Source organism: Melanerpes formicivorus, unplaced genomic scaffold (assembly GCF_026170545.1).
Source record: "Melanerpes formicivorus ecotype bairdi unplaced genomic scaffold, bMelFor1.0.p_v2 SCAF_31, whole genome shotgun sequence".
In the NCBI taxonomy this organism is placed as follows: Eukaryota; Metazoa; Chordata; class Aves; order Piciformes; family Picidae; genus Melanerpes; species Melanerpes formicivorus.
Window position 1 is genome coordinate 7,889,700 of NW_027142383.1, and position 17,889 is coordinate 7,907,588.

The 17,889-nt window shown below is 49.9% G+C and overlaps 2 protein-coding genes across 2 annotated transcripts in view; one reads left to right on the forward strand and one right to left on the reverse strand.

Annotated features, from left to right (window-relative positions):
* VCP (valosin containing protein) overlaps positions 1–4,245 on the forward strand; it is a 75,659-nt gene extending 71,414 nt beyond the window's left edge. Inside the window, exons 15-17 of the mRNA XM_068155309.1 lie at positions 2,760–2,915; positions 3,220–3,374; positions 3,793–4,245. Coding sequence (XP_068011410.1) covers positions 2,760–2,915; positions 3,220–3,374; positions 3,793–3,898 — 417 coding nt within the window. The 3' untranslated portion in view covers positions 3,899–4,245. The remainder of the gene's footprint in view (positions 1–2,759; positions 2,916–3,219; positions 3,375–3,792) is intronic.
* Positions 4,246–11,287: 7,042 nt separating this feature from the next.
* Positions 11,288–15,081, reverse strand: LOC137449643 (dnaJ homolog subfamily B member 5-like). The gene is given in 3 exon segments (XM_068155360.1): positions 11,288–11,359; positions 12,793–13,298; positions 14,871–15,081. Coding segments are annotated over 3 exon segments (789 nt in total).
* Positions 15,082–17,889: the final 2,808 nt, after the last annotated feature.

Sequence of the window (17,889 nt, forward strand, 5' to 3'; positions counted from 1 at the left end):
AAGGTGATACACCCTCTTTTTTTCCCTTAGTTCCATTAAAAGTTCATTAAACATCCAGGCTGGCCATCTGCCCTGGCGGCTCATCTTCCGGCACATTGGCACAGCCTGTCCCTGAGCCTTCAACAATTCTTCCTTGAAGTAGGACCAGCTCTCCTGGACCCCTTTATTATTAAGGGCTTTATCCCAAGGAACCCTCTGAATTAGTTCCTTGAGTAACCCGAAGTCTGCCCTCCGGAAGTCCAGAGTGGAGGTTTTCTTGCTGCCCCTCTTAGCTTGACCAAAAATCGAGAATTCAATTATCTCGTGATCACTGGACCCCAAACACCCTCCAACCACCACATCACCCACCAGTCCTTCCCTGTTGGTGAAGAGGAGGTCAAGCATAGCCTTACCCCTGGTAGGCTCTCGCAGCACCTGGGATAAGAAGCTGCCCTCCATGCATTCTAAGAACCTCCTAGACTGTCTCCTCTCTGCTGTGTTGAGATCCCAGCACATGTCGGGGAGGTTGAAGTCGCCCATGAGAACAAGGTCCGGAGATCTTGAGACAGCCCTAAGCTGCCTATAGAATGCTTCATCAACATCTTCCTCCTGGTTGGGTGGTCTATAACAGACTCCAACCAGGGTGTCTGCCCTGCTGGTCTTCCCTCTAATTCTTATCCACAAGCATTCAACCCGATCGTCCCTAATCTCCATCTCAATGGCATCTAGTGCCTTCCTGATGTACAGGGCCACCCCTCCACCCCTTCTTCCTTGCCTGTCTCTCCTGAAGAGCTTGTAACCGTCAATTGCAGCGCTCCAGTCATGTGAGTCGTCCCACCACGTCTCTGTGATGGCAACTACATCATAACTTTCCAGCTGCAACAAGGCTTCCAGGTCCTCTTGTTTGTTACCCATGCTTCGTGCATTAGTGTACATGCACTTCAGCTGGGCTGCTGGTTTCACCTCCGACTCTAGCTTGTCGCCCCCAGACTCTTGTCTGAGGGGACTAGCTTCTGCCCCTTCCCCCTTCGAAACTAGTTTAAAGCAGAGCTGGGAAGCCTTTAGTCTCTGAAGGATGGAAATGAAAAGGGGGAAAACTGAGCTCTGAGACTAGGTATCAACAAAGATAGGTGTTGGTGTGTAAGCACAGCAGGTTTTCATCACATAGTAGGGTTCTGCTCATAGTGTGGGAACTGGAAAGCCAGTTATGGCAAGATGGAAAATATTCTTGTACTCTGAAAGAAAAACAGAGGTGGGGAAAATTGAACCATTGCAGTTAATTGTTGATAACTGTATCATAGGGAAGAGCTATGTCCATTGCCTGGGGAGGAGACAATAATGCAACTGATAGTTAATCACAGAAAAACAGATGTCAAGTGCTGTTGAGAAGGAAACCTGCAAAAGAGGTTGCAGTACTACTCCCTCAATTAAGGGGAAGGAAGAAGAGGTTGTTTGTCTTGGTCTGCCTGTGCCCCGTAATCCATTTCCAGTCTGATAGTGTTTCATTTGACTCCTAATGCTGAGATCTGAGCAAATCATATCCTAAATCCAGAAGTCAACCTGCCTCTTCTTGAGGGTGAACAGTGCAGAGGCATTCTTCCCTTCTACTCTGGTGAGACCCCACCTGGAGTACTGTATCCATCTCTGGAGTCCTCAGTACAAGAAAGACATGGACCTGTGTATTAGTTTGAGCCAAATCATATATATCCTACACCATTCTGTGCAATGCTTGCTGTATGACAGAAGTGGGTGTTGCCAGGATTTGTGAGGCTTGTGGGATCTTTATAAAGTTCCTTGTTCTGGGATGGGGGGGGGTGCTGGATTTTTTCTTTCTGGTTTCAATTTTGTGTGGGGGCTTGGCATGGGTACCTGTACAAATTTGATTGGGTATTATCCTTTTATTTTTCCCCTGTCTCTTTTGGTATAATGTGATATCCCTGCAATAGAGTAGTAAAACATTGTATATCTCAACTAAAACTCTACCTCCTTTCTGTTATTTCCCATCAGTGGGGGGGGGGGGGGGGGGGGGGGGGGCGAAGATTATATTAACCCCTTACAACCTGTTGGAGTAGGTCCAGAGGAGAGCTACCATAGGTGATGAGAGGGCTGGAACACCTCTGCCATGAGAAAGGCTGAGAGAGTTGGGGTTGTTCAGCCTGGAGGAGACACTGGGGGGAGACCCTATAGCAGCCTTCCAGTACTTAAAGAGGGCCTACAGGAAAGATGGGGAGGGACTCTTTATCAGGGAATGTAGTAATAGGATGAGGGGCAATGATTTTAAACTGAGAAGAGGATAGATTTAGATTAGATGTACCACAGAATCACAGAATGTAAGGAAGAAATTCTTTGCTGTGAGGATGGCAAGACACTGGAACAGGTTGCCCAGAGATTTTGTGGATGCTCCCTCCCTGGAAGTGTTTAAAGCCAGGTTGGATGGAGCTGTGAGCATTCTGGTCTAGTGGAAGGTGTCCCTGCCCATGGCAGGGGGAGTGGAACTGGATGATCTTTAAAGTCCCTTCCAACCCAAACCATTCTCTGATTTTACAGCTGTATTACAGGGTCTTACTGGGTGTGCAGGGAGTGTGGCCTGCCTTTTTATGTGGCTAACTTTTCCCCAAAGCAAGAACCTTAACAGCTCATCTTTTCAAAATCTGCCAAAGTTAAGACAGCACCTTGATACCATGGGATCTAAAGATACCTCTTTGTCACCTGAGGGTGTAAGGTGTAAAAGGACAGGCCTCTGGTTGGTTGGTTTTGTTGTTTGTTTGTTTTTCCACTAGGATGTTGACCTGGATTTCCTAGCTAAGATGACCAACGGCTTTTCAGGGGCCGACCTAACAGAAATTTGCCAGCGCGCTTGCAAACTGGCCATCCGTGAGTCCATTGAGAGTGAGATCAGGCGAGAACGTGAGAGGCAGACCAACCCTTCTGCCATGGTGAGTGGAGCATTCTGAGCTTTCCTTGCTCACCTCTCCATAATCCTTGGATGAGGATGAGTGGGCTCTCAACACAGAGTGTGGAGCCGAAGCACTTTGTTCTCAGATTGTGGGAGGGTGAGGCCCTTCTTGGGTGCCTCATTGTCAGCATTGTTTGGAAGGCCCACGCTGCAGCCCTGACTCAGTTTGCCACAGTGTCCCTCTCCAGCCTTTACTTTGGCTGGCATTGGAGCATCCTGGCCTAGAGGAAAACTGTGAGTGGCTGTTGGGTTGCAGCTCACCTGGGCCCTCTGTCCCACTGCAGGAAGTGGAAGAGGATGACCCAGTTCCTGAGATACGCAGGGATCACTTTGAAGAGGCCATGCGCTTTGCTCGACGCTCTGTCAGTGACAATGACATCAGAAAATATGAGATGTTTGCACAGACTCTACAGCAGAGCCGTGGCTTTGGCAGCTTCAGGTAACCATGGGGAAGTGAGAGGAGGGCAAGTGTAGCTCAGCCAGCCTCAGAGCAGAGCATCAAGGCAGCTTTCTGCTGGATTCTGGGCAACAAATTTCCTCTTCCACTAATTTTTTCCATTCTCCCCAGTGTGTACAGCAGCCATCTAAGCATGTAGCATGTGTAGGCTGTGCTGCAGTTCACTTGTAGCTGCTCTGTTGTTAGTGCTTCTGAAGTCTATCAACCCTTTTTTCCTTTAACACGAGTGACATCCAGCAGCTATATAAGCCTTTTGCATGACCTGCTGCAAGGCTTTGTCTCATTTTTCCTGCCTGCCCTACTTGGCACCAGGGCATTGGTGTGGAGGGAGGGGATTGTGCTGAGCTGTGAGGCTTTTGAACAGCATCTCTTCTCTTCCCTTCTGCACCACTGCACACAGGTTCCCTTCAGGTAACCAGGGTGGCGCCGGTCCGAGCCAAGGCACAGGAGGTGGCAGTGGGGGCAATGTGTACAGTGAAGACAATGACGATGATCTCTACGGTTAACTTGCTGTCTTCTGTGGACCAAACTCCACATCAGGCCACGTTGTATAGGAAAAAATCCAATGTTCAATGGATTCTCAGCTTCTTCATTCCTCAGTCAGAACAGTGTAGCTGGACATCAGACTTTATATAGGGAATGCTTTCTGCAAACACAAATCCAGACCAGTATTCAGTTGGGAGACAGTGAATTAACAAGGAGGGGAACTGACTTAATTTCTGAGAAATTTCTGTTTTAGTTTATGTGGCAGAATCAGCAGCTTTAGCAAAGAATACAATACTAGCCTGTATAAAAAAAATAAATCCCACAAAAAATAATTAAAAACAATAAAAATCCCACAAAATTCTAGCTAGACCTTGGCAATTCCTTTGTGTGGGAATGTAGCTTGTACTGTCTCTGTAAACCCTGTGTCTTGTGCTATCTGAGCACTCCTCAGTCTAGTGGAGCCCATATGTATGCATGCTTCCCTGGTGTGTTTGAGGTTGCTCTTCATTCTTAGCTCAAGTTAACAGAAGAAATTGGTTTGTCAGTCACTCCCTCCTAATTTGGCAGGAAGCACCAAGTAAAGAGAGCTTGGTAGCAGATACCTCTTGTTTCTGTGATGCTGGCCCTGAGCTGTCTCCTGCTGCTTTGGCTCCTCTGTAGCAAGGGACTTCTCCAGCAATCCCTGTTTTATCTGCCCTGCTTGAAGGCAGGCACATGGATGCTCTTGGGCTGACTCTGGAGTTTGTGGTGCAGCACAACCCTGCTGTGATTAGGGAAGAAGGGAGCTTCCTCTTCTGATGCTGCAGCAGCACTGTTCATCAGGCTCTGTAGAGAGATTTCCCCCTTCCCCTGTGGTATTTTATGTATCCCTTTGGGTTTCTGATGACAGGCATAACTCTCTGCTGCCAGCTTGTCCCTTGTGCTTCATACTCAGTCTGGTTCTGATCATGGTTGTTATCTTTCCTTTCCACTTATAGATTGCTGCCTTCCTCCTTGGTTTATTTTCCCTTCTCTGAACTGAAAAATGTGCTACTGCTGTACTTCAGTGTTTTATATGAGAGAAGCCCTGGGTCCCATTATGCATACAGGAGCAGTGTGGCAGACTGGATACAGCCCAGTCCTGAACTGAGAGGAGAGCCCATTTGAGGCAATGGCTGTAGGATGCACAGTGGCTATGTGCTATTGGCTTTTGTCAGGTGAGAGTACAGGAACTGAGAATTTCTGCAGAGGCTTAAATGTAATGTGTGGCAGAAGGGTACCCTAGGCCTTTGAGACTGAGCCATGCTGGAAAGGGTAACCTCCCCTGTGGCAGGAGTTGTGTGGGGCCTGGATAGTGGGAATTTCAGCCCCAAAGCTTAGCTACATTTAAGGGGAGAGGTAAGACAGGTAAGGCAAGTCTCATCTCAAAATGGTGGAAGGATGGGACTATCCATGAGAGGGGGACATGTGCACAGCAATGGGGAGAAAGACACTGAAATTTGGAATAGTGTTTAAATAGCACAATCTCCTGCTGTGGTAGGAGGCCATATAAGCCCCTGAGGAGGGTGGGTAGCCCCTGCTCAGGTGCTCTGTCTTACTTCAGAGCTGACTGCCTCTTGACTAGCCCCAGGGCCCCTCCAAGAAAAGCCAGGCACTGGTGTCTCTCCAGACCCCTCCCAGGCAGCTTCTGCCAGCAAGGAGCCCCTACTCCTCCTCTTCACAATCCCATCCCAAACTGTACCACCCTACCAATCACAGACCCTCCTCAACTGGCTCCTGCTTCTGCTGCCTGTATCAACTACATCCTAAGAGAGCCTCAAGGGGATGCAGAACCTGATGAGGTTCCCCTGGTGCAAGTGGGGGGCCAAGCCCTTTTCCTGACCGTGCTGCCTGCATCTTCCCATCACAACACACCCCCAAGGCGGTATATTTTTAAAAATATTTTGTTTTTCAGTACTGACATTAAAAAAAGCAACAAACCACCAAGAAAATACAAACCCAAGACACTAAAATATTCAAGTCTCATTGAAACTTGAGAAAAACAAAGCAGCTTGCATTTGCATGCTGATTTGTCATCTTGCTCCAGCAGTATCCACCAGGTTTCTCTAGTCAAACTCCACAGGGACCAGTGGAGGGAACCAGAGGCATATCCTTGCCAGTTAAAATGGGCAATAAATTAAGCAGTGCCTAATGGGTCTCCTTGCCCTGTGCCAGAACCATGGCACCAGCTGGCCTTGTTGTCATGTATGATACAATGTGCAACTGTACACCTAGTCTTGATGGATGCCCTATGTGTATCCCCTCTGCTCCAAAGGATCTCTTCTTTCAAGTCAATGATTCCTCTTAAAAAAAGGATTCCTGACTGGGGGAAATATTTTGGCAGAGGTTTTCTCAGCAGTGCTGTAGTGGAAGAGGATCCATGTAAAGCCAAGTCAAGTGCCCCTCCCACTCTGTAGGAGCCCTTCCCAGAAAAAAAAAGAAAATGGCTTGAGGCAAAGTGGGCCGGGACCTGAGGTGTGGATACTTCAAGGAAGGTGACACCTAATAAATGATGCAAAGTGAGTGGCTGCTGAGGACAGGCATTAGGCTGGTAGCTGGGCAGGTGCAAGCCCCTGCTGGCAGTGCTGGGTGAAGATCTGCCTCCCAGGAGAAGCAGCTGATGGTGGAGCTATGTCACTCCTCCCTCTCTTGACTTCCCACTGCAACATGCACCTGTAATTTTAGGAAGGGACACTATCTTGAAGCCCATAAGTCTTTGGAGAAACCCTCTTACACCTCTGGTTTCTGCAGCAGCCAAGCAGCCGCACCTACCAGGCAGCAATCACACCTTGCTGCCACAGCTGGGGTGATGTGACAGAGTCACAGAATTATTGAGGCTAGAATAGACTTCTGAGATCAAGTCCAGCCTATGACCTAACACCACCACATCAACTAGACCATGTCACTAAGTGCCACATCCAATCTTTCCTTAAACACCTCCAGGGTTGGCAACTCTACCACCTCCCTGGGTAGTCCATTCTAGTGTTTAATCACCCTTTCCATGAGGAAGTGCTTCCTAACATCCAGTCTAAACCTCCCCTGGTGCAGCTTCAGACCATGCCCTTCCATCACAAGTTGCCTGGGAGAAGAGCCCAACCCCCACCTTATTACAACTTCCCTTCAGGTAGTTGTAGAGTGTGATAAGGTCCCCCCAAGTCTTCTCCAGGCTAAACAACCCCAGGTTCCTCAGCCTCTCCTCATAAGACTTTCCCTCCAGTACCTTCAACAGTCTCGTCGCTCTCCTCTGAACCTGTTCCAGCACCTCAATATTTTTCTTGAAGTGAGGGGCCAACAATTGCACACGCTACTTGAGGTGAGGCCTCATCAGGGCCGAGTACAGGGGCAGAATTACATCCCTAGTCCTGCTGGCCACACTACTCCTGAGACAAACCAAGATGCCATTAGCCTTCTGTGCTACCTGGGCACACTGCTGACTGATGTTCAGCCGGTTGTCCACCAGCACTCCCAGGTCCCTCTCTGCCTCTCCAGCCACTCATCCCCCAGTCTGTTGTGCTTCATGGGGTTATTGTGGCTAAAGTGTAGGACCCTGCACTTGGCCTTGTTAAACCTCATACCATTGGCCTCAGCCCATCGACTCAGACTGTCCAGATCTCTCTGGAGTGTCTTCCTACCTTCCAGCAGATGGACACTCCCCCCCCAACTTTGTGTCATCTGCAAATTTACTACCCAGTAGGGTGAGGATATGAGCACTGGGAGAGCACTGCCTCCCTCGGTTGCTCTGTGGAGGGGTCTGTGGGATGGAGGAGGATGCTCTCGTGACTGCTCTCAGCCTGAGCACTGGGTGGCAGCAGGGTGCTAGCAAAACGGTTTCCAGCATTGTATCACAGTATCACAGTATAACTTAGGTTGGATCCTCGAGGATCATTGAGTCCAACCTGTCAACACAGACCCAATGACTAGACCATGGCACCAAGTGCCACGTCCAATCTCCTCTTGAACGCCTCCAGTGGCGATGACTCAACCACCTCCCTGGGCAACCCGTTCCAATGACGAATGACTCGCTCGGTGAAGAATTTCCTCCTCACCTCGAGTCTAAACCTCCCCTGGTGCAGCTTGTTCTGGTGCTGGTTGCCTGGGAGAAGAGGCCAACCCCTTCCGGGCTACAACTACCTTTCAGGTAGTTGTACCTTTCAGGTAGTTGTAGAGGGCAATGAGGTCACCCCTGAGTCTCCTCTTCTCCAGGCTAAACAATCCCAGCTCCCTCAGCCTCTCCTCATAGGGCTTGTGTTCAAGGCCTCTCACCAGCCTTGTTGCCCTTCTCTGGACACGTTCAAGTGTTTCGATGTCCTCCTTAAACTGAGGGGCCCAGAACTGGACACAGTACTCAAGGTGCGGCCTAACCAAAGCAGAGTACAGGGGCACAATGACCTCCCTGCTCCTGCTGGCCACACTATTCCTAATACAGGCCAGGATGCCATTGGCCCTCCTGGCCACCTGGGCACACTGCTGGCTCATATTCAGGTGGCTGTCGATCAGCACCCCCAGGTCCCTCTCTGTTTGGGAGCTCTCCAGCCACTCCGACCCCAGCCTGTAGCTCTGCATGGGATTGCCGTAGCCAAAGTGCAGCACTCAGCACTTGGACTTGTTGAATGCCATCCCATTGGACTCTGCCCATCTGTCCAGTTGGTCGAGGTCCCTCTGCAGAGCCTTTCTACCCTCTAACTGACTAACTTCTGCCCCTAACTTGGTGTCATCTGCAAACTTGCTGATGACTGACTCTACCCCCTCATTCAGATCATCTATGAAGATGTTGAAGAGGACAGGGCCCAGCACTGATCCCTGGGGGACACCACTGGTGACTGGCCGCCAGCTGGATGTGGCACCATTCACCACCACTCTCTGGGCCCGGCCCTCCAGCCAGTTCCTAACCCAGCACAGAGTGTAGTGGTCCAAGCCACGAGCTGACAGTTTAGCCAGCAGTTTGCTGTGGGGGATGGTGTCAAAGGCCCTGCTGAAGTCCAGGTAGACCACATCCACAGGCCTCCCCATGTCCACCATACGGGTCACCTGATCATAGAAGGAGATCAGGTTGGAGAGGCAGGACCTGCCCCTCCTAAATCCATGCTGGCTGGACCTGAGCCCTTGGCCATCCTTCAGGTGCGCAGTTATTGCTGCCAGGATAATCTGCTCCATCACTTTCCCTGGCACTGAGGTCAGGCTGACCGGCCTGTAGTTTCCAGGTTTCTCCATCCGACCCTTCTTGTGGATGGGGATCACATTGGCCAATTTCCAGTCATCTGGGCCCTCACCTTTGAGCCAGGACTGGAGGAAAATGGAGAGTGGCCTAGCTAGCACATCTGCCAGCTCTCTCAGCACCCTAGGATGGATCCCATCCGGTCCCATGGACTTGTGAGTATCCAAGTGGCTCAGCAGGAACCATGAGTTGTCATGAGTTAGGTCACAGCACCCACTGCCTGCTCTGTGCTATGCTGCTCTTGTGGCAGTGGAAGACTAAAGCTTAAGCTAAAAAAGGCAGACTTGCAAAGAGGAAGGGTACAAGGAAAGCGCCCAGGGCTATGGCCATAGGCTCAGTTGATGAAGAAGTTGTACTGTGAGGTGCTCATCACGTACCAAGATTGTGGCATATGGAATTGTGGATCTCCCAGCATCTGCTTGTGCTCCAGTGTTTAAACTACTTCTTGTGGAAGATAAAAGCAACAAAGTATCACCCTGCCCTGGCAAGGAACAGGCTAGGGGTGGCAGCCAGGTCAGCAGCAACCCGAGGACACCCAACATGTTTGGTTTGCAGTGGGGGAGGACAGAGACCAGACAGTCCAGCTTGAGAGGTGAGGAATTTGCCCAGACCAGCAGTTTCCACCAATCTCCTTGCGACTGCATTGTGCAAACCAAATGCCAGCACATGTACCTTGCTCTCAGGCAGCTCACAGGTGCCCTGTGAGTGTGAAGTGTTTGGAAAACTGCTTGGTATGGCAGAGCCAGTGCTTCCCAGGGCCCAGCACCAGTGCTTCTGGTGCAATAGCTCACAGGGCCAGAGCAGTTTTCTTTGCTTGCTGCTCAAAGAACAACTCTGGGCAAGAGTCCTTCCAGCCTGAGCAGTGAATGAACCTGGGCTAACATGGTCTGGACATCAGCATATCCATCTTGAGGTCAATTTTACAGATGGAGGAATACACAGAAGGAAATATCCAAGATATGGCATACATGACTCCATAAATAAGGCAGCCACTCTGAGTATTTTTTATTTCCACAGAAATAAACCTCTGCATTTTGCACCATGAAGGACACCCAACTACCGAGTCTGCAGATTAACTTAACTTGAGATGTGTTTGGTTGAGGAGCACCCAGATCTGCCTGACCCACATGGCTGCCCCTTGCTCCTAGTAATAGCCACAGCTGAGCTGTAAGCCATCACAAAACTCTCCTGACTTGCTGGCACACTTAACAAGCTCATGTTTCCCTACCACAGATGTGGCACATTGAGCTTATTTCTATTAAATGCATTTGAGAACATAAATCTGTCTTCATAAAAAAAAATGAACAAAAAACAAAAAAAAAACCAAACACAATAAACCAGGTCATTAAGAAGACAGACAGCATCTACAGTCTGAAAGGAACAACAAATGGCAGCTGCCAGCTGGGATTTATTAAAAGGCAGTTGTAAGGCAGTGGCAGTGAATGGCACATCTTGTACTGGGGCAATCTCCCTTTCCTCTCCCAACTTTGTGCAGCTTGCTGGCTCTGATGCATCCAGCCCTGCTGTGACCTCCAGGTTGGATAGCCTGGATGTGTTGGGTTTTGCTCACTGCCTAAATATATTTTATTTGGTTCCTTATCTAGGGAAACCAGAACCAAAGAAAATAGCTGGTTTGGCTAAATAAAGCATTGCTCAGTAAGGGCAAAGTACTACCTTTCTCTGCATGACTCTGCTCTCTGTGGGGAGAGATACCCAGTGTTACCCCAGACAGTACCTAAGCCACAGCAGGCTCGTCTTTGAGAGAAAGCAGGGACCAGACTCATGCCAGCAAACGGGTTTTCTCTTGTTCCTATAGAGGATCTGGGTTTTCTCCCACATGTGAATACACTAAAATAGAAGGACAAGACAAATGGGAAAGGGAGAAAATGGGTAAATACCACCTGTGTTGACTCAAGAAGCAAGGCACCTTTAGCAGGGACTGCAGCACCCTTGTCCTACACACAGCACAGAGGTTGAGCATCTCCAAAACCAAGCACAAGCTGATCTCTGCATCTTCTCTCTGCAGAGGTCTTTGCTTGTGTTTCTCATGACCTACTTGATTCTTCCTGTCCTTCCTCATCAGCACAGGACAAGGACTGACTCCCTTCTTGGCTTGACATGCCATGACCCAGCACCATCTCCCACTCCACAGGATTCCCCACCAATACTCACCTCTTTAAGACTGTTTGCAATGTAGACTGTTTGTCCCATCACTCTTGAACTGTGAGTGAGGTTTCTCTTTATTTATTTAGAATAAACCTTTATTTAGAATAAACCAAACCAGGTTGGAAGAGACCTTCAAGATCATCGTGTCCAACCCATCAACCAATCCAACCCACCCAAACAGCTAACCCATGGCACCAAGTACCCCATCAACTCTCCTCCTGAACACCTCCAGTGACGGCGACTCCACCACCTCCTTGGGCAGCCCATTCCAATGGGCAATCACTCTTTCTGTATAGAACTTCTTCCTAATATCCAACCTGAACCTCCCCTGGTGCAGCCTGAGACTGTGTCCTCTTGTTCTGGTACTGGGTGCCTGGGAGAAGAGACCATCATCCGCCTGTCTACAACCTCCCTTCAGGTAGTTGTAGAGAGTGATAAGGCCACCCCTGAGTCTCCTCTTCTCCAGGCTGAGCAATCCCAGCTCCCTCAGTCTTTCCTCATAGGGCTTGTGTTCCAAACCCCTCACCAACTTTGTTGCCCTTCTCTGGACTCGTTCCAGCAATTCAACATCCTTCCTAAACTGAGGGGCCCAGAACTGGACACTGTACTCGAGGTGTGGCCTAACCAGTGCAGTGTACAGGGGCAGAATGATCTCCCTGCTCCTGCTGGCCACACTGTTCCTGATGCAGACCAGGATGCCATTGGCCCTCTTGGCTGCCAGGGCACATTGCTGGCTCATGTTCAGCCTGCCATCGACCAGTACCCCCAGGTCCCTCTCTGCCTGGCTGCTCTCCAGCCACTCTGACCTCAGCCTGTAGCACTGCATGGGGTTGTTGTGGCCAATGTGCAGAACCCGGCACTTGGATGTGTTAAATCTCATGCTGTTGGACTCTGCCCATCTGTCCAGCCTGTCGAGGTCCCTCTGGAGAGCCTCTCTACCCTCCAGCAGATCAACTCCTGCCCCCAGCTTGGTGTCGTCCACAAATTTACTGGTGAAGGACTCAATGCCCTCATCCAGATCATCAACAAAGATGTTAAAGAGCATGGGGCCCAGCACTGATCCTTGAGGCACACCACTAGTGACTGGCCGCGAGCTGGATGTGGCACCATTCACCACCACTCTCTGGGCTCGGCCATCCAGCCAGTTCCTAACCCAGCTCAGAGTGCTGCTGTCCAAGCCATGGGCTGATGGCTTGGCCAGGAGTTTGCTATGGGGGACGGTGTCAAAGGTCTTGCTGAGTTCCAGGTAGACTACATCCACAGCCTTCCCCACATCTACCAGGCGGGTCACCTGATCATAGAAGGAGATCAGGTTGGTCAGGCAGGACCTGCCCTTCGTAAATCCATGCTGGCTCGGCCTGATCCCTTGGCCATCCTGTAAGTGCTGTGTGATTGCACTCAGGATGACCTGTTCCATGATCTTGCCTGGCACTGCAGTCAGGCTGACAGGCCTATAATTCCCGGGCTCATCCAACCGGCCCTTCTTGTGGATGGGCACATCCTTCTCCTTGAGAAGAAGATGATGTCAGCAGGGATGTTATCTGGAGTGGCATCCCCTTCTTTAGGGAACATGATTTTGATTCCCTCCTTCCAACCCAGTTTGATGACAATGTTTAGTATCTTATTCTTAGTCCACATGGTCTAGCCATCAGCATTGAGCCTTCTGCAAGTGATCTTCATCCTCTTGGTGGAGCTATAATGGATCTCTTCCAGGGACACCTTGAGCTCATGGATGACAGGTGAGTCTTGGACCTTTCTCCACATGTGCAGGTACTCCTGATGCTGCTGGTGTACACCATTAATGCTGTTGAAGCCAAACTGGCTGAAGGCACTGAAATAGTCATCATTGTCATTAATATCCATATCTTCCTGGTCAAAGCTATTGAACACTTGGGAATGGCTGCTAGCAAGGAAGCTGGAGCCTTCAAAGAAGGATGCAAAGGTGGCATGGGGGGCTCTATGGAAGGTGTAGTGGAAAATGTTCCCTGAGCCGCCTGAAGAGCCACCTCCAGTTTTGAGACTGGAAGAGAAGGGAGAAGATGAGACATTAATGCTCCCTGCAGGCAGACACCATGCTGAGACCATGCTTTCTGCATGGGAGCATGGTCTCTGCTGGCTCCAGGCAGACCTTCCAGCAATTCCTGGGGGTGCAGGTCACTCCCTCCAGCCCAGCCATCTGTGGAGACACTGGGCCGGGAAGGCACCATCCCAACCCACAACACACAGTCCTCTCCCTACATGCAGCAAGCTCAAAAGCCATCCATGATTTGTCCCCACTACCCTTGCTTGGTTCTCTCCACCCAATTAATGACCTTTTCATTTAAAACATTTCCTGACCAACCCATCTCCATTTCTCCCCATGGGCAGGCTCCCTTCTGCTCAAATAGCTCTGTCTTGTTGGGTGCACCAATCACTGTGGTCCAGGAGCATCATATCCAGCATGTGAAAAAAGTCTATGAGCTCAGCAAGCAACCACGACTCTTGGTGTCAGATCAGGTGGAAGTTGGCTGACCTCCATCCAGGTCAGCACACAGCAGGAGGGATACAGCTCTCTGCTTATAGGTTGTATAAAATGTAAGGTAAGTTTAAGGTTTGGATCTTTTGTCAACCATTCCTATGGGAAATGCCCCCACCAGACCTCAAGCAGAGCCTTATGTCACTGCAACACCCTCCTCTCCCAAAATGCCAATCAGCCAAAGCCAAAACACATAACAAGTGGCCTCCAAAGAGGTCACACATATTCTGCTATTTTTGACCAGGAGGGCCCAGGAAGGGATAAGATCAAGGACTATTTTCAGAGCTTGCAGGCTATTTCTAACAAGTTGTCCCTTGTGCCAGCCCTCCACAGTGGGAGATAGGAGGTGGACAAGCACAGAGCAGGCATGTTTGGAGATCTTTTCTGATTGATAAAGTTTCTATCCTGGGGTGGGGGACCTTTCACTTTGCCTTGCCCACCCCAGTATGTGGGACCCAGAAGCCCCTCAAAATGCCAATCCCCAGATCATATTGCTCAATGGACCATGACTGCTGCCTGCATTGGAGTGGCTCTCCTGCCAGTCTCCACACAACAGCAGCCCCTTGGTTTGAAAACAAGGACCTATTACTTGAATTTGGAACAGCATTGAATCCTGCAGGTCAGCCTATATCAGGGAGGACAACAGGACCAGTACTCAAATGCAGGGGTAAATGCAGGCAAAAGCAATGCTTCTCCACTAGGAAATTCAGGTTAATTAAAAAGTTGCTATTGAATTGCTCCAGGTATGACCCAGGAGGTGAGCTCCTTCCACTTTGGTTGTCCAACTGGCTTCCAGGCTTTGAGGCAGGGGGTATGGAGAGCTCAGCAATCCCAGGAAGCAAGGTGGCAGGTTAGAAAAATTGAGCAGCCTCAGAAGGAATTTGATGAGAAGGGATTTCTGGTTTTGACAGAGTCTTTGCTCTTCCTGATTCTGTGGCTATCAACCTCATTTCAGAGGAAGGCATGAATCATGAGGGCAACTCCAGCTGTGCCAAGGGTATGAAAACACTCCCTCACCTACAAAAGCCTATTTGGACCAAGCACCCCTGCCTTTGAGCAGCAGTGTTCATCCTCTTACCTTCTTCCTCATACTTGTCATAAGTGGCTCATTTATCAGGGTCACTCAGGACATCATAAGACTCTGCGATCTCCTTGAACTTCTCCTCAGCACTGGGGTCTTTATTCTTATCAGGGTGATACTTCATTGCCATTTTCCAGTAGGCTTTCTTGATTTCATCCTCATTGGCACTGGACCGGATGCCCAAAATTTTATAATAGTCCTTCCCCATGATGGTGACACTACTGGGAGATGAATACTTATTCCTGAAAGCAGAAAGATAGCTCTTTATAAGGTAAAGATTGAACTTGGGCTGCTGGTATCAGACTGGTATGCACTTATCACAGAGCCATCACTTCCTCTGTCTCACCAGCCAGAAGCTGGCTGGAGTCCACACTTTCTGCCAGAGGTCAGCACCCTGTTCCTCAGCTCTGTTTTTATCCCCTGAGCCCCACAATGGGGACAGGGACACTAATCTTTCAGACTGATGAGGAGACTCCAAGCCAGGGCATGGCATGATTATACAGACCACACCACTGATAATGTTAGGTGAGGACCGCATCACCCCATCCAGTCCCATCCCATCTCCCATTCCCCTTCCCCCTCTCCCTCCAAGCCAGGAGGGCTGAGCAGTGTAGAAATGTAGCTACCAGCCCATCTTCCCCTGCTCTCCCAGCTGGGGACCTGGGATTTGAGGCAGGGTGATGACAGCAGGTTTTTGGATGCTAAAAGCAGTGGCAGGAACCGAACTGCCACTTTCACCTTAAAGGAACTTCAAACATTTTATTCCTGAAAGCAATTGGAGATAAACGCCTCTGGCATGTCAGAGCCATAATATGTATTTAGCAAAGAGAACAAAGCCATTGGACAGAAACATCTTGTGATGGTGGAAAGCATTATTTTTTGTTTGCTTGCACTGACTTGCACTCCCTGAGAGTCTTCAACTATATATTGCAGTAAGCCAAAAAGATGAAGTGGGAGAAGAGGCAGTGAAGCACCATAGCTTGGCATGAAGCTCAGAGGTTAGCACAGGCAACTGACTCGCAGGGCTTGCTCTGTCCATTGCACAAGGGGCCAAGGCCAGAGCCATGCTTATACTAAGGCATGGAAAATCCAGTGGTTGTAACCCGAGGAAAGAAAATGACAGGCAATTAATTAATTTCCTAGGCACACAGCTGGAGCAGCAAACACCAGTGGGGTTGCATAAACCCAAGGAGCAGCTGATGGAGACAAGAGAGCAGCTCAGGCTGAACAAGCCCCACTCTTCCAATAATGTTTCCTGCTGCTTCTTGCCCTTTAGTTTTCTGATGGCAAATTCCCATCCTTGACCTTCTGTCCCTTGCCTCACATGGCACAGTTCTGTGCTTGCTCATGGCCTGCTCTTCTCCAGGTGTTGCCCCTAGCAGACCCACTGCTCTCTGCTCCTGGTGGAGGCCATGGAGAGATCATCCCCCAATCACAGCAGCTCAGATCATGGTGACAGGGCACCCCCAGGGGTGCACATCTGCAGTGCTTCATTGAGCCTCTGGCATCCATCCCAAGCATACAAGGCTTGCCTTAGGTCATTCACAATACAGAATTAACCAGGTTGGAAAAGACCTTTGAGATCATCAAGTCCAACCTATCACCCAATACCATCTAATCAACTAAACCATTAGAATAAACCTTTATTAGAATAAACCAAACCAGGTTGGAAGAGACCTTCAAGATCATTGTGTCCAACCCATCAAACAAATCCAACCCACCCAAACAGCTAACCCATGGCACCAAGCACCCCATCAAGTCACCTTCTGAACACCTTCAATGACGGCGACTCCACCACCTCCCCGGGCAGCCCATTCCATAGCGCAATCACTCTTTCTGTATAGAACTTCTTCCTAACATCCAGCCTGAACCTCCCCTGGTGCATCTTGAGACTGTGTCCTCTTGTTCTGTCATAGGTTGCCTGGGAGAAGAGACCAAACCCACCTGGCTACAACCTCCCTTTGAGTAGTTGTAGAGAGCAATAAGGTCATCCCTGAGCCTCCTCCAGGCTAGGCAACCCCAGCTCCCTCAGCCTCTCCTCATAGGGCTTGTGCTCCAAACCCCTCACCAACTTTGTGGCCCTTCTCTGGACTCGTTCCAGCAATTCAATATCCTTCCTAAACTGAGGGGCCCAGAACTGGACACAGTACTCGAGGTGTGGCCTAGCCAGTGCTGAGTACAGGGACAGAATGCCTTCCCTGCCCCTGCTGGCCACACTGTTCCTGATACAGGCCAAAATGCCATTGGCCCTCTTGGCCACCTGGGCACACAGCTGACTCATGTTCAGGCAACTATTGACCAGTACCTTTAGGTCACTTTCTGTCTGGCTGCTCTCCAGCCACTCTGACCCCAGCCTGGAGCACTTCATGGGGTTGTTCTGGCCAATGTGTAGAACCTGGCACTTAGATGTGTTAAATCTCATGCTGGGTAGCTGCTATAGGAGCTTGGAAATTTATCCCCTTGATCCAAACAACCAACCTAAGCTCTTTTTCGTCCCAGATGTGGAGTGTGTACTTTGCTGAGGATGATGGCTAAGGTACACAATGCAGAAGAGTTGACAGGTGCAGGGATCTCTGCAAGACATGCTAGCCAGCATGGATTTAGGAAGGGCAGGTCCTGCCTGACCAACCTGATCTCCTTCTATGATCAGGTGACCCGCCTGGTGGATGTGGGGAGGCCTGTGGATGTAGTCTACCTGGACTTCAGCAAGGCCTTTGACACCGTCCCCCACAGCAAACCCATGGACAAGCTGTCAGCCCATGGCTTGGACGGGAGCACACTGCATTGGGTTAGGAACTGGATGGATGGCCGAGCCCAGAGAGTGGTGGTGAATGGTGCCACATCCAGCTGGCGGCCAGTCACTAGTGGTGTGCCCCAAGGATCAGTGCTGGGCCCTGTGCTCTTTAACATCTTTATTGATGATCTGGATGAGGGCATTGAGTCCATCATCAGTAAATTTGTGGACGACACCAATCTGGGGGCAGGAGTTGATCTGCTGGAGGGTAGGAGAGGCTCT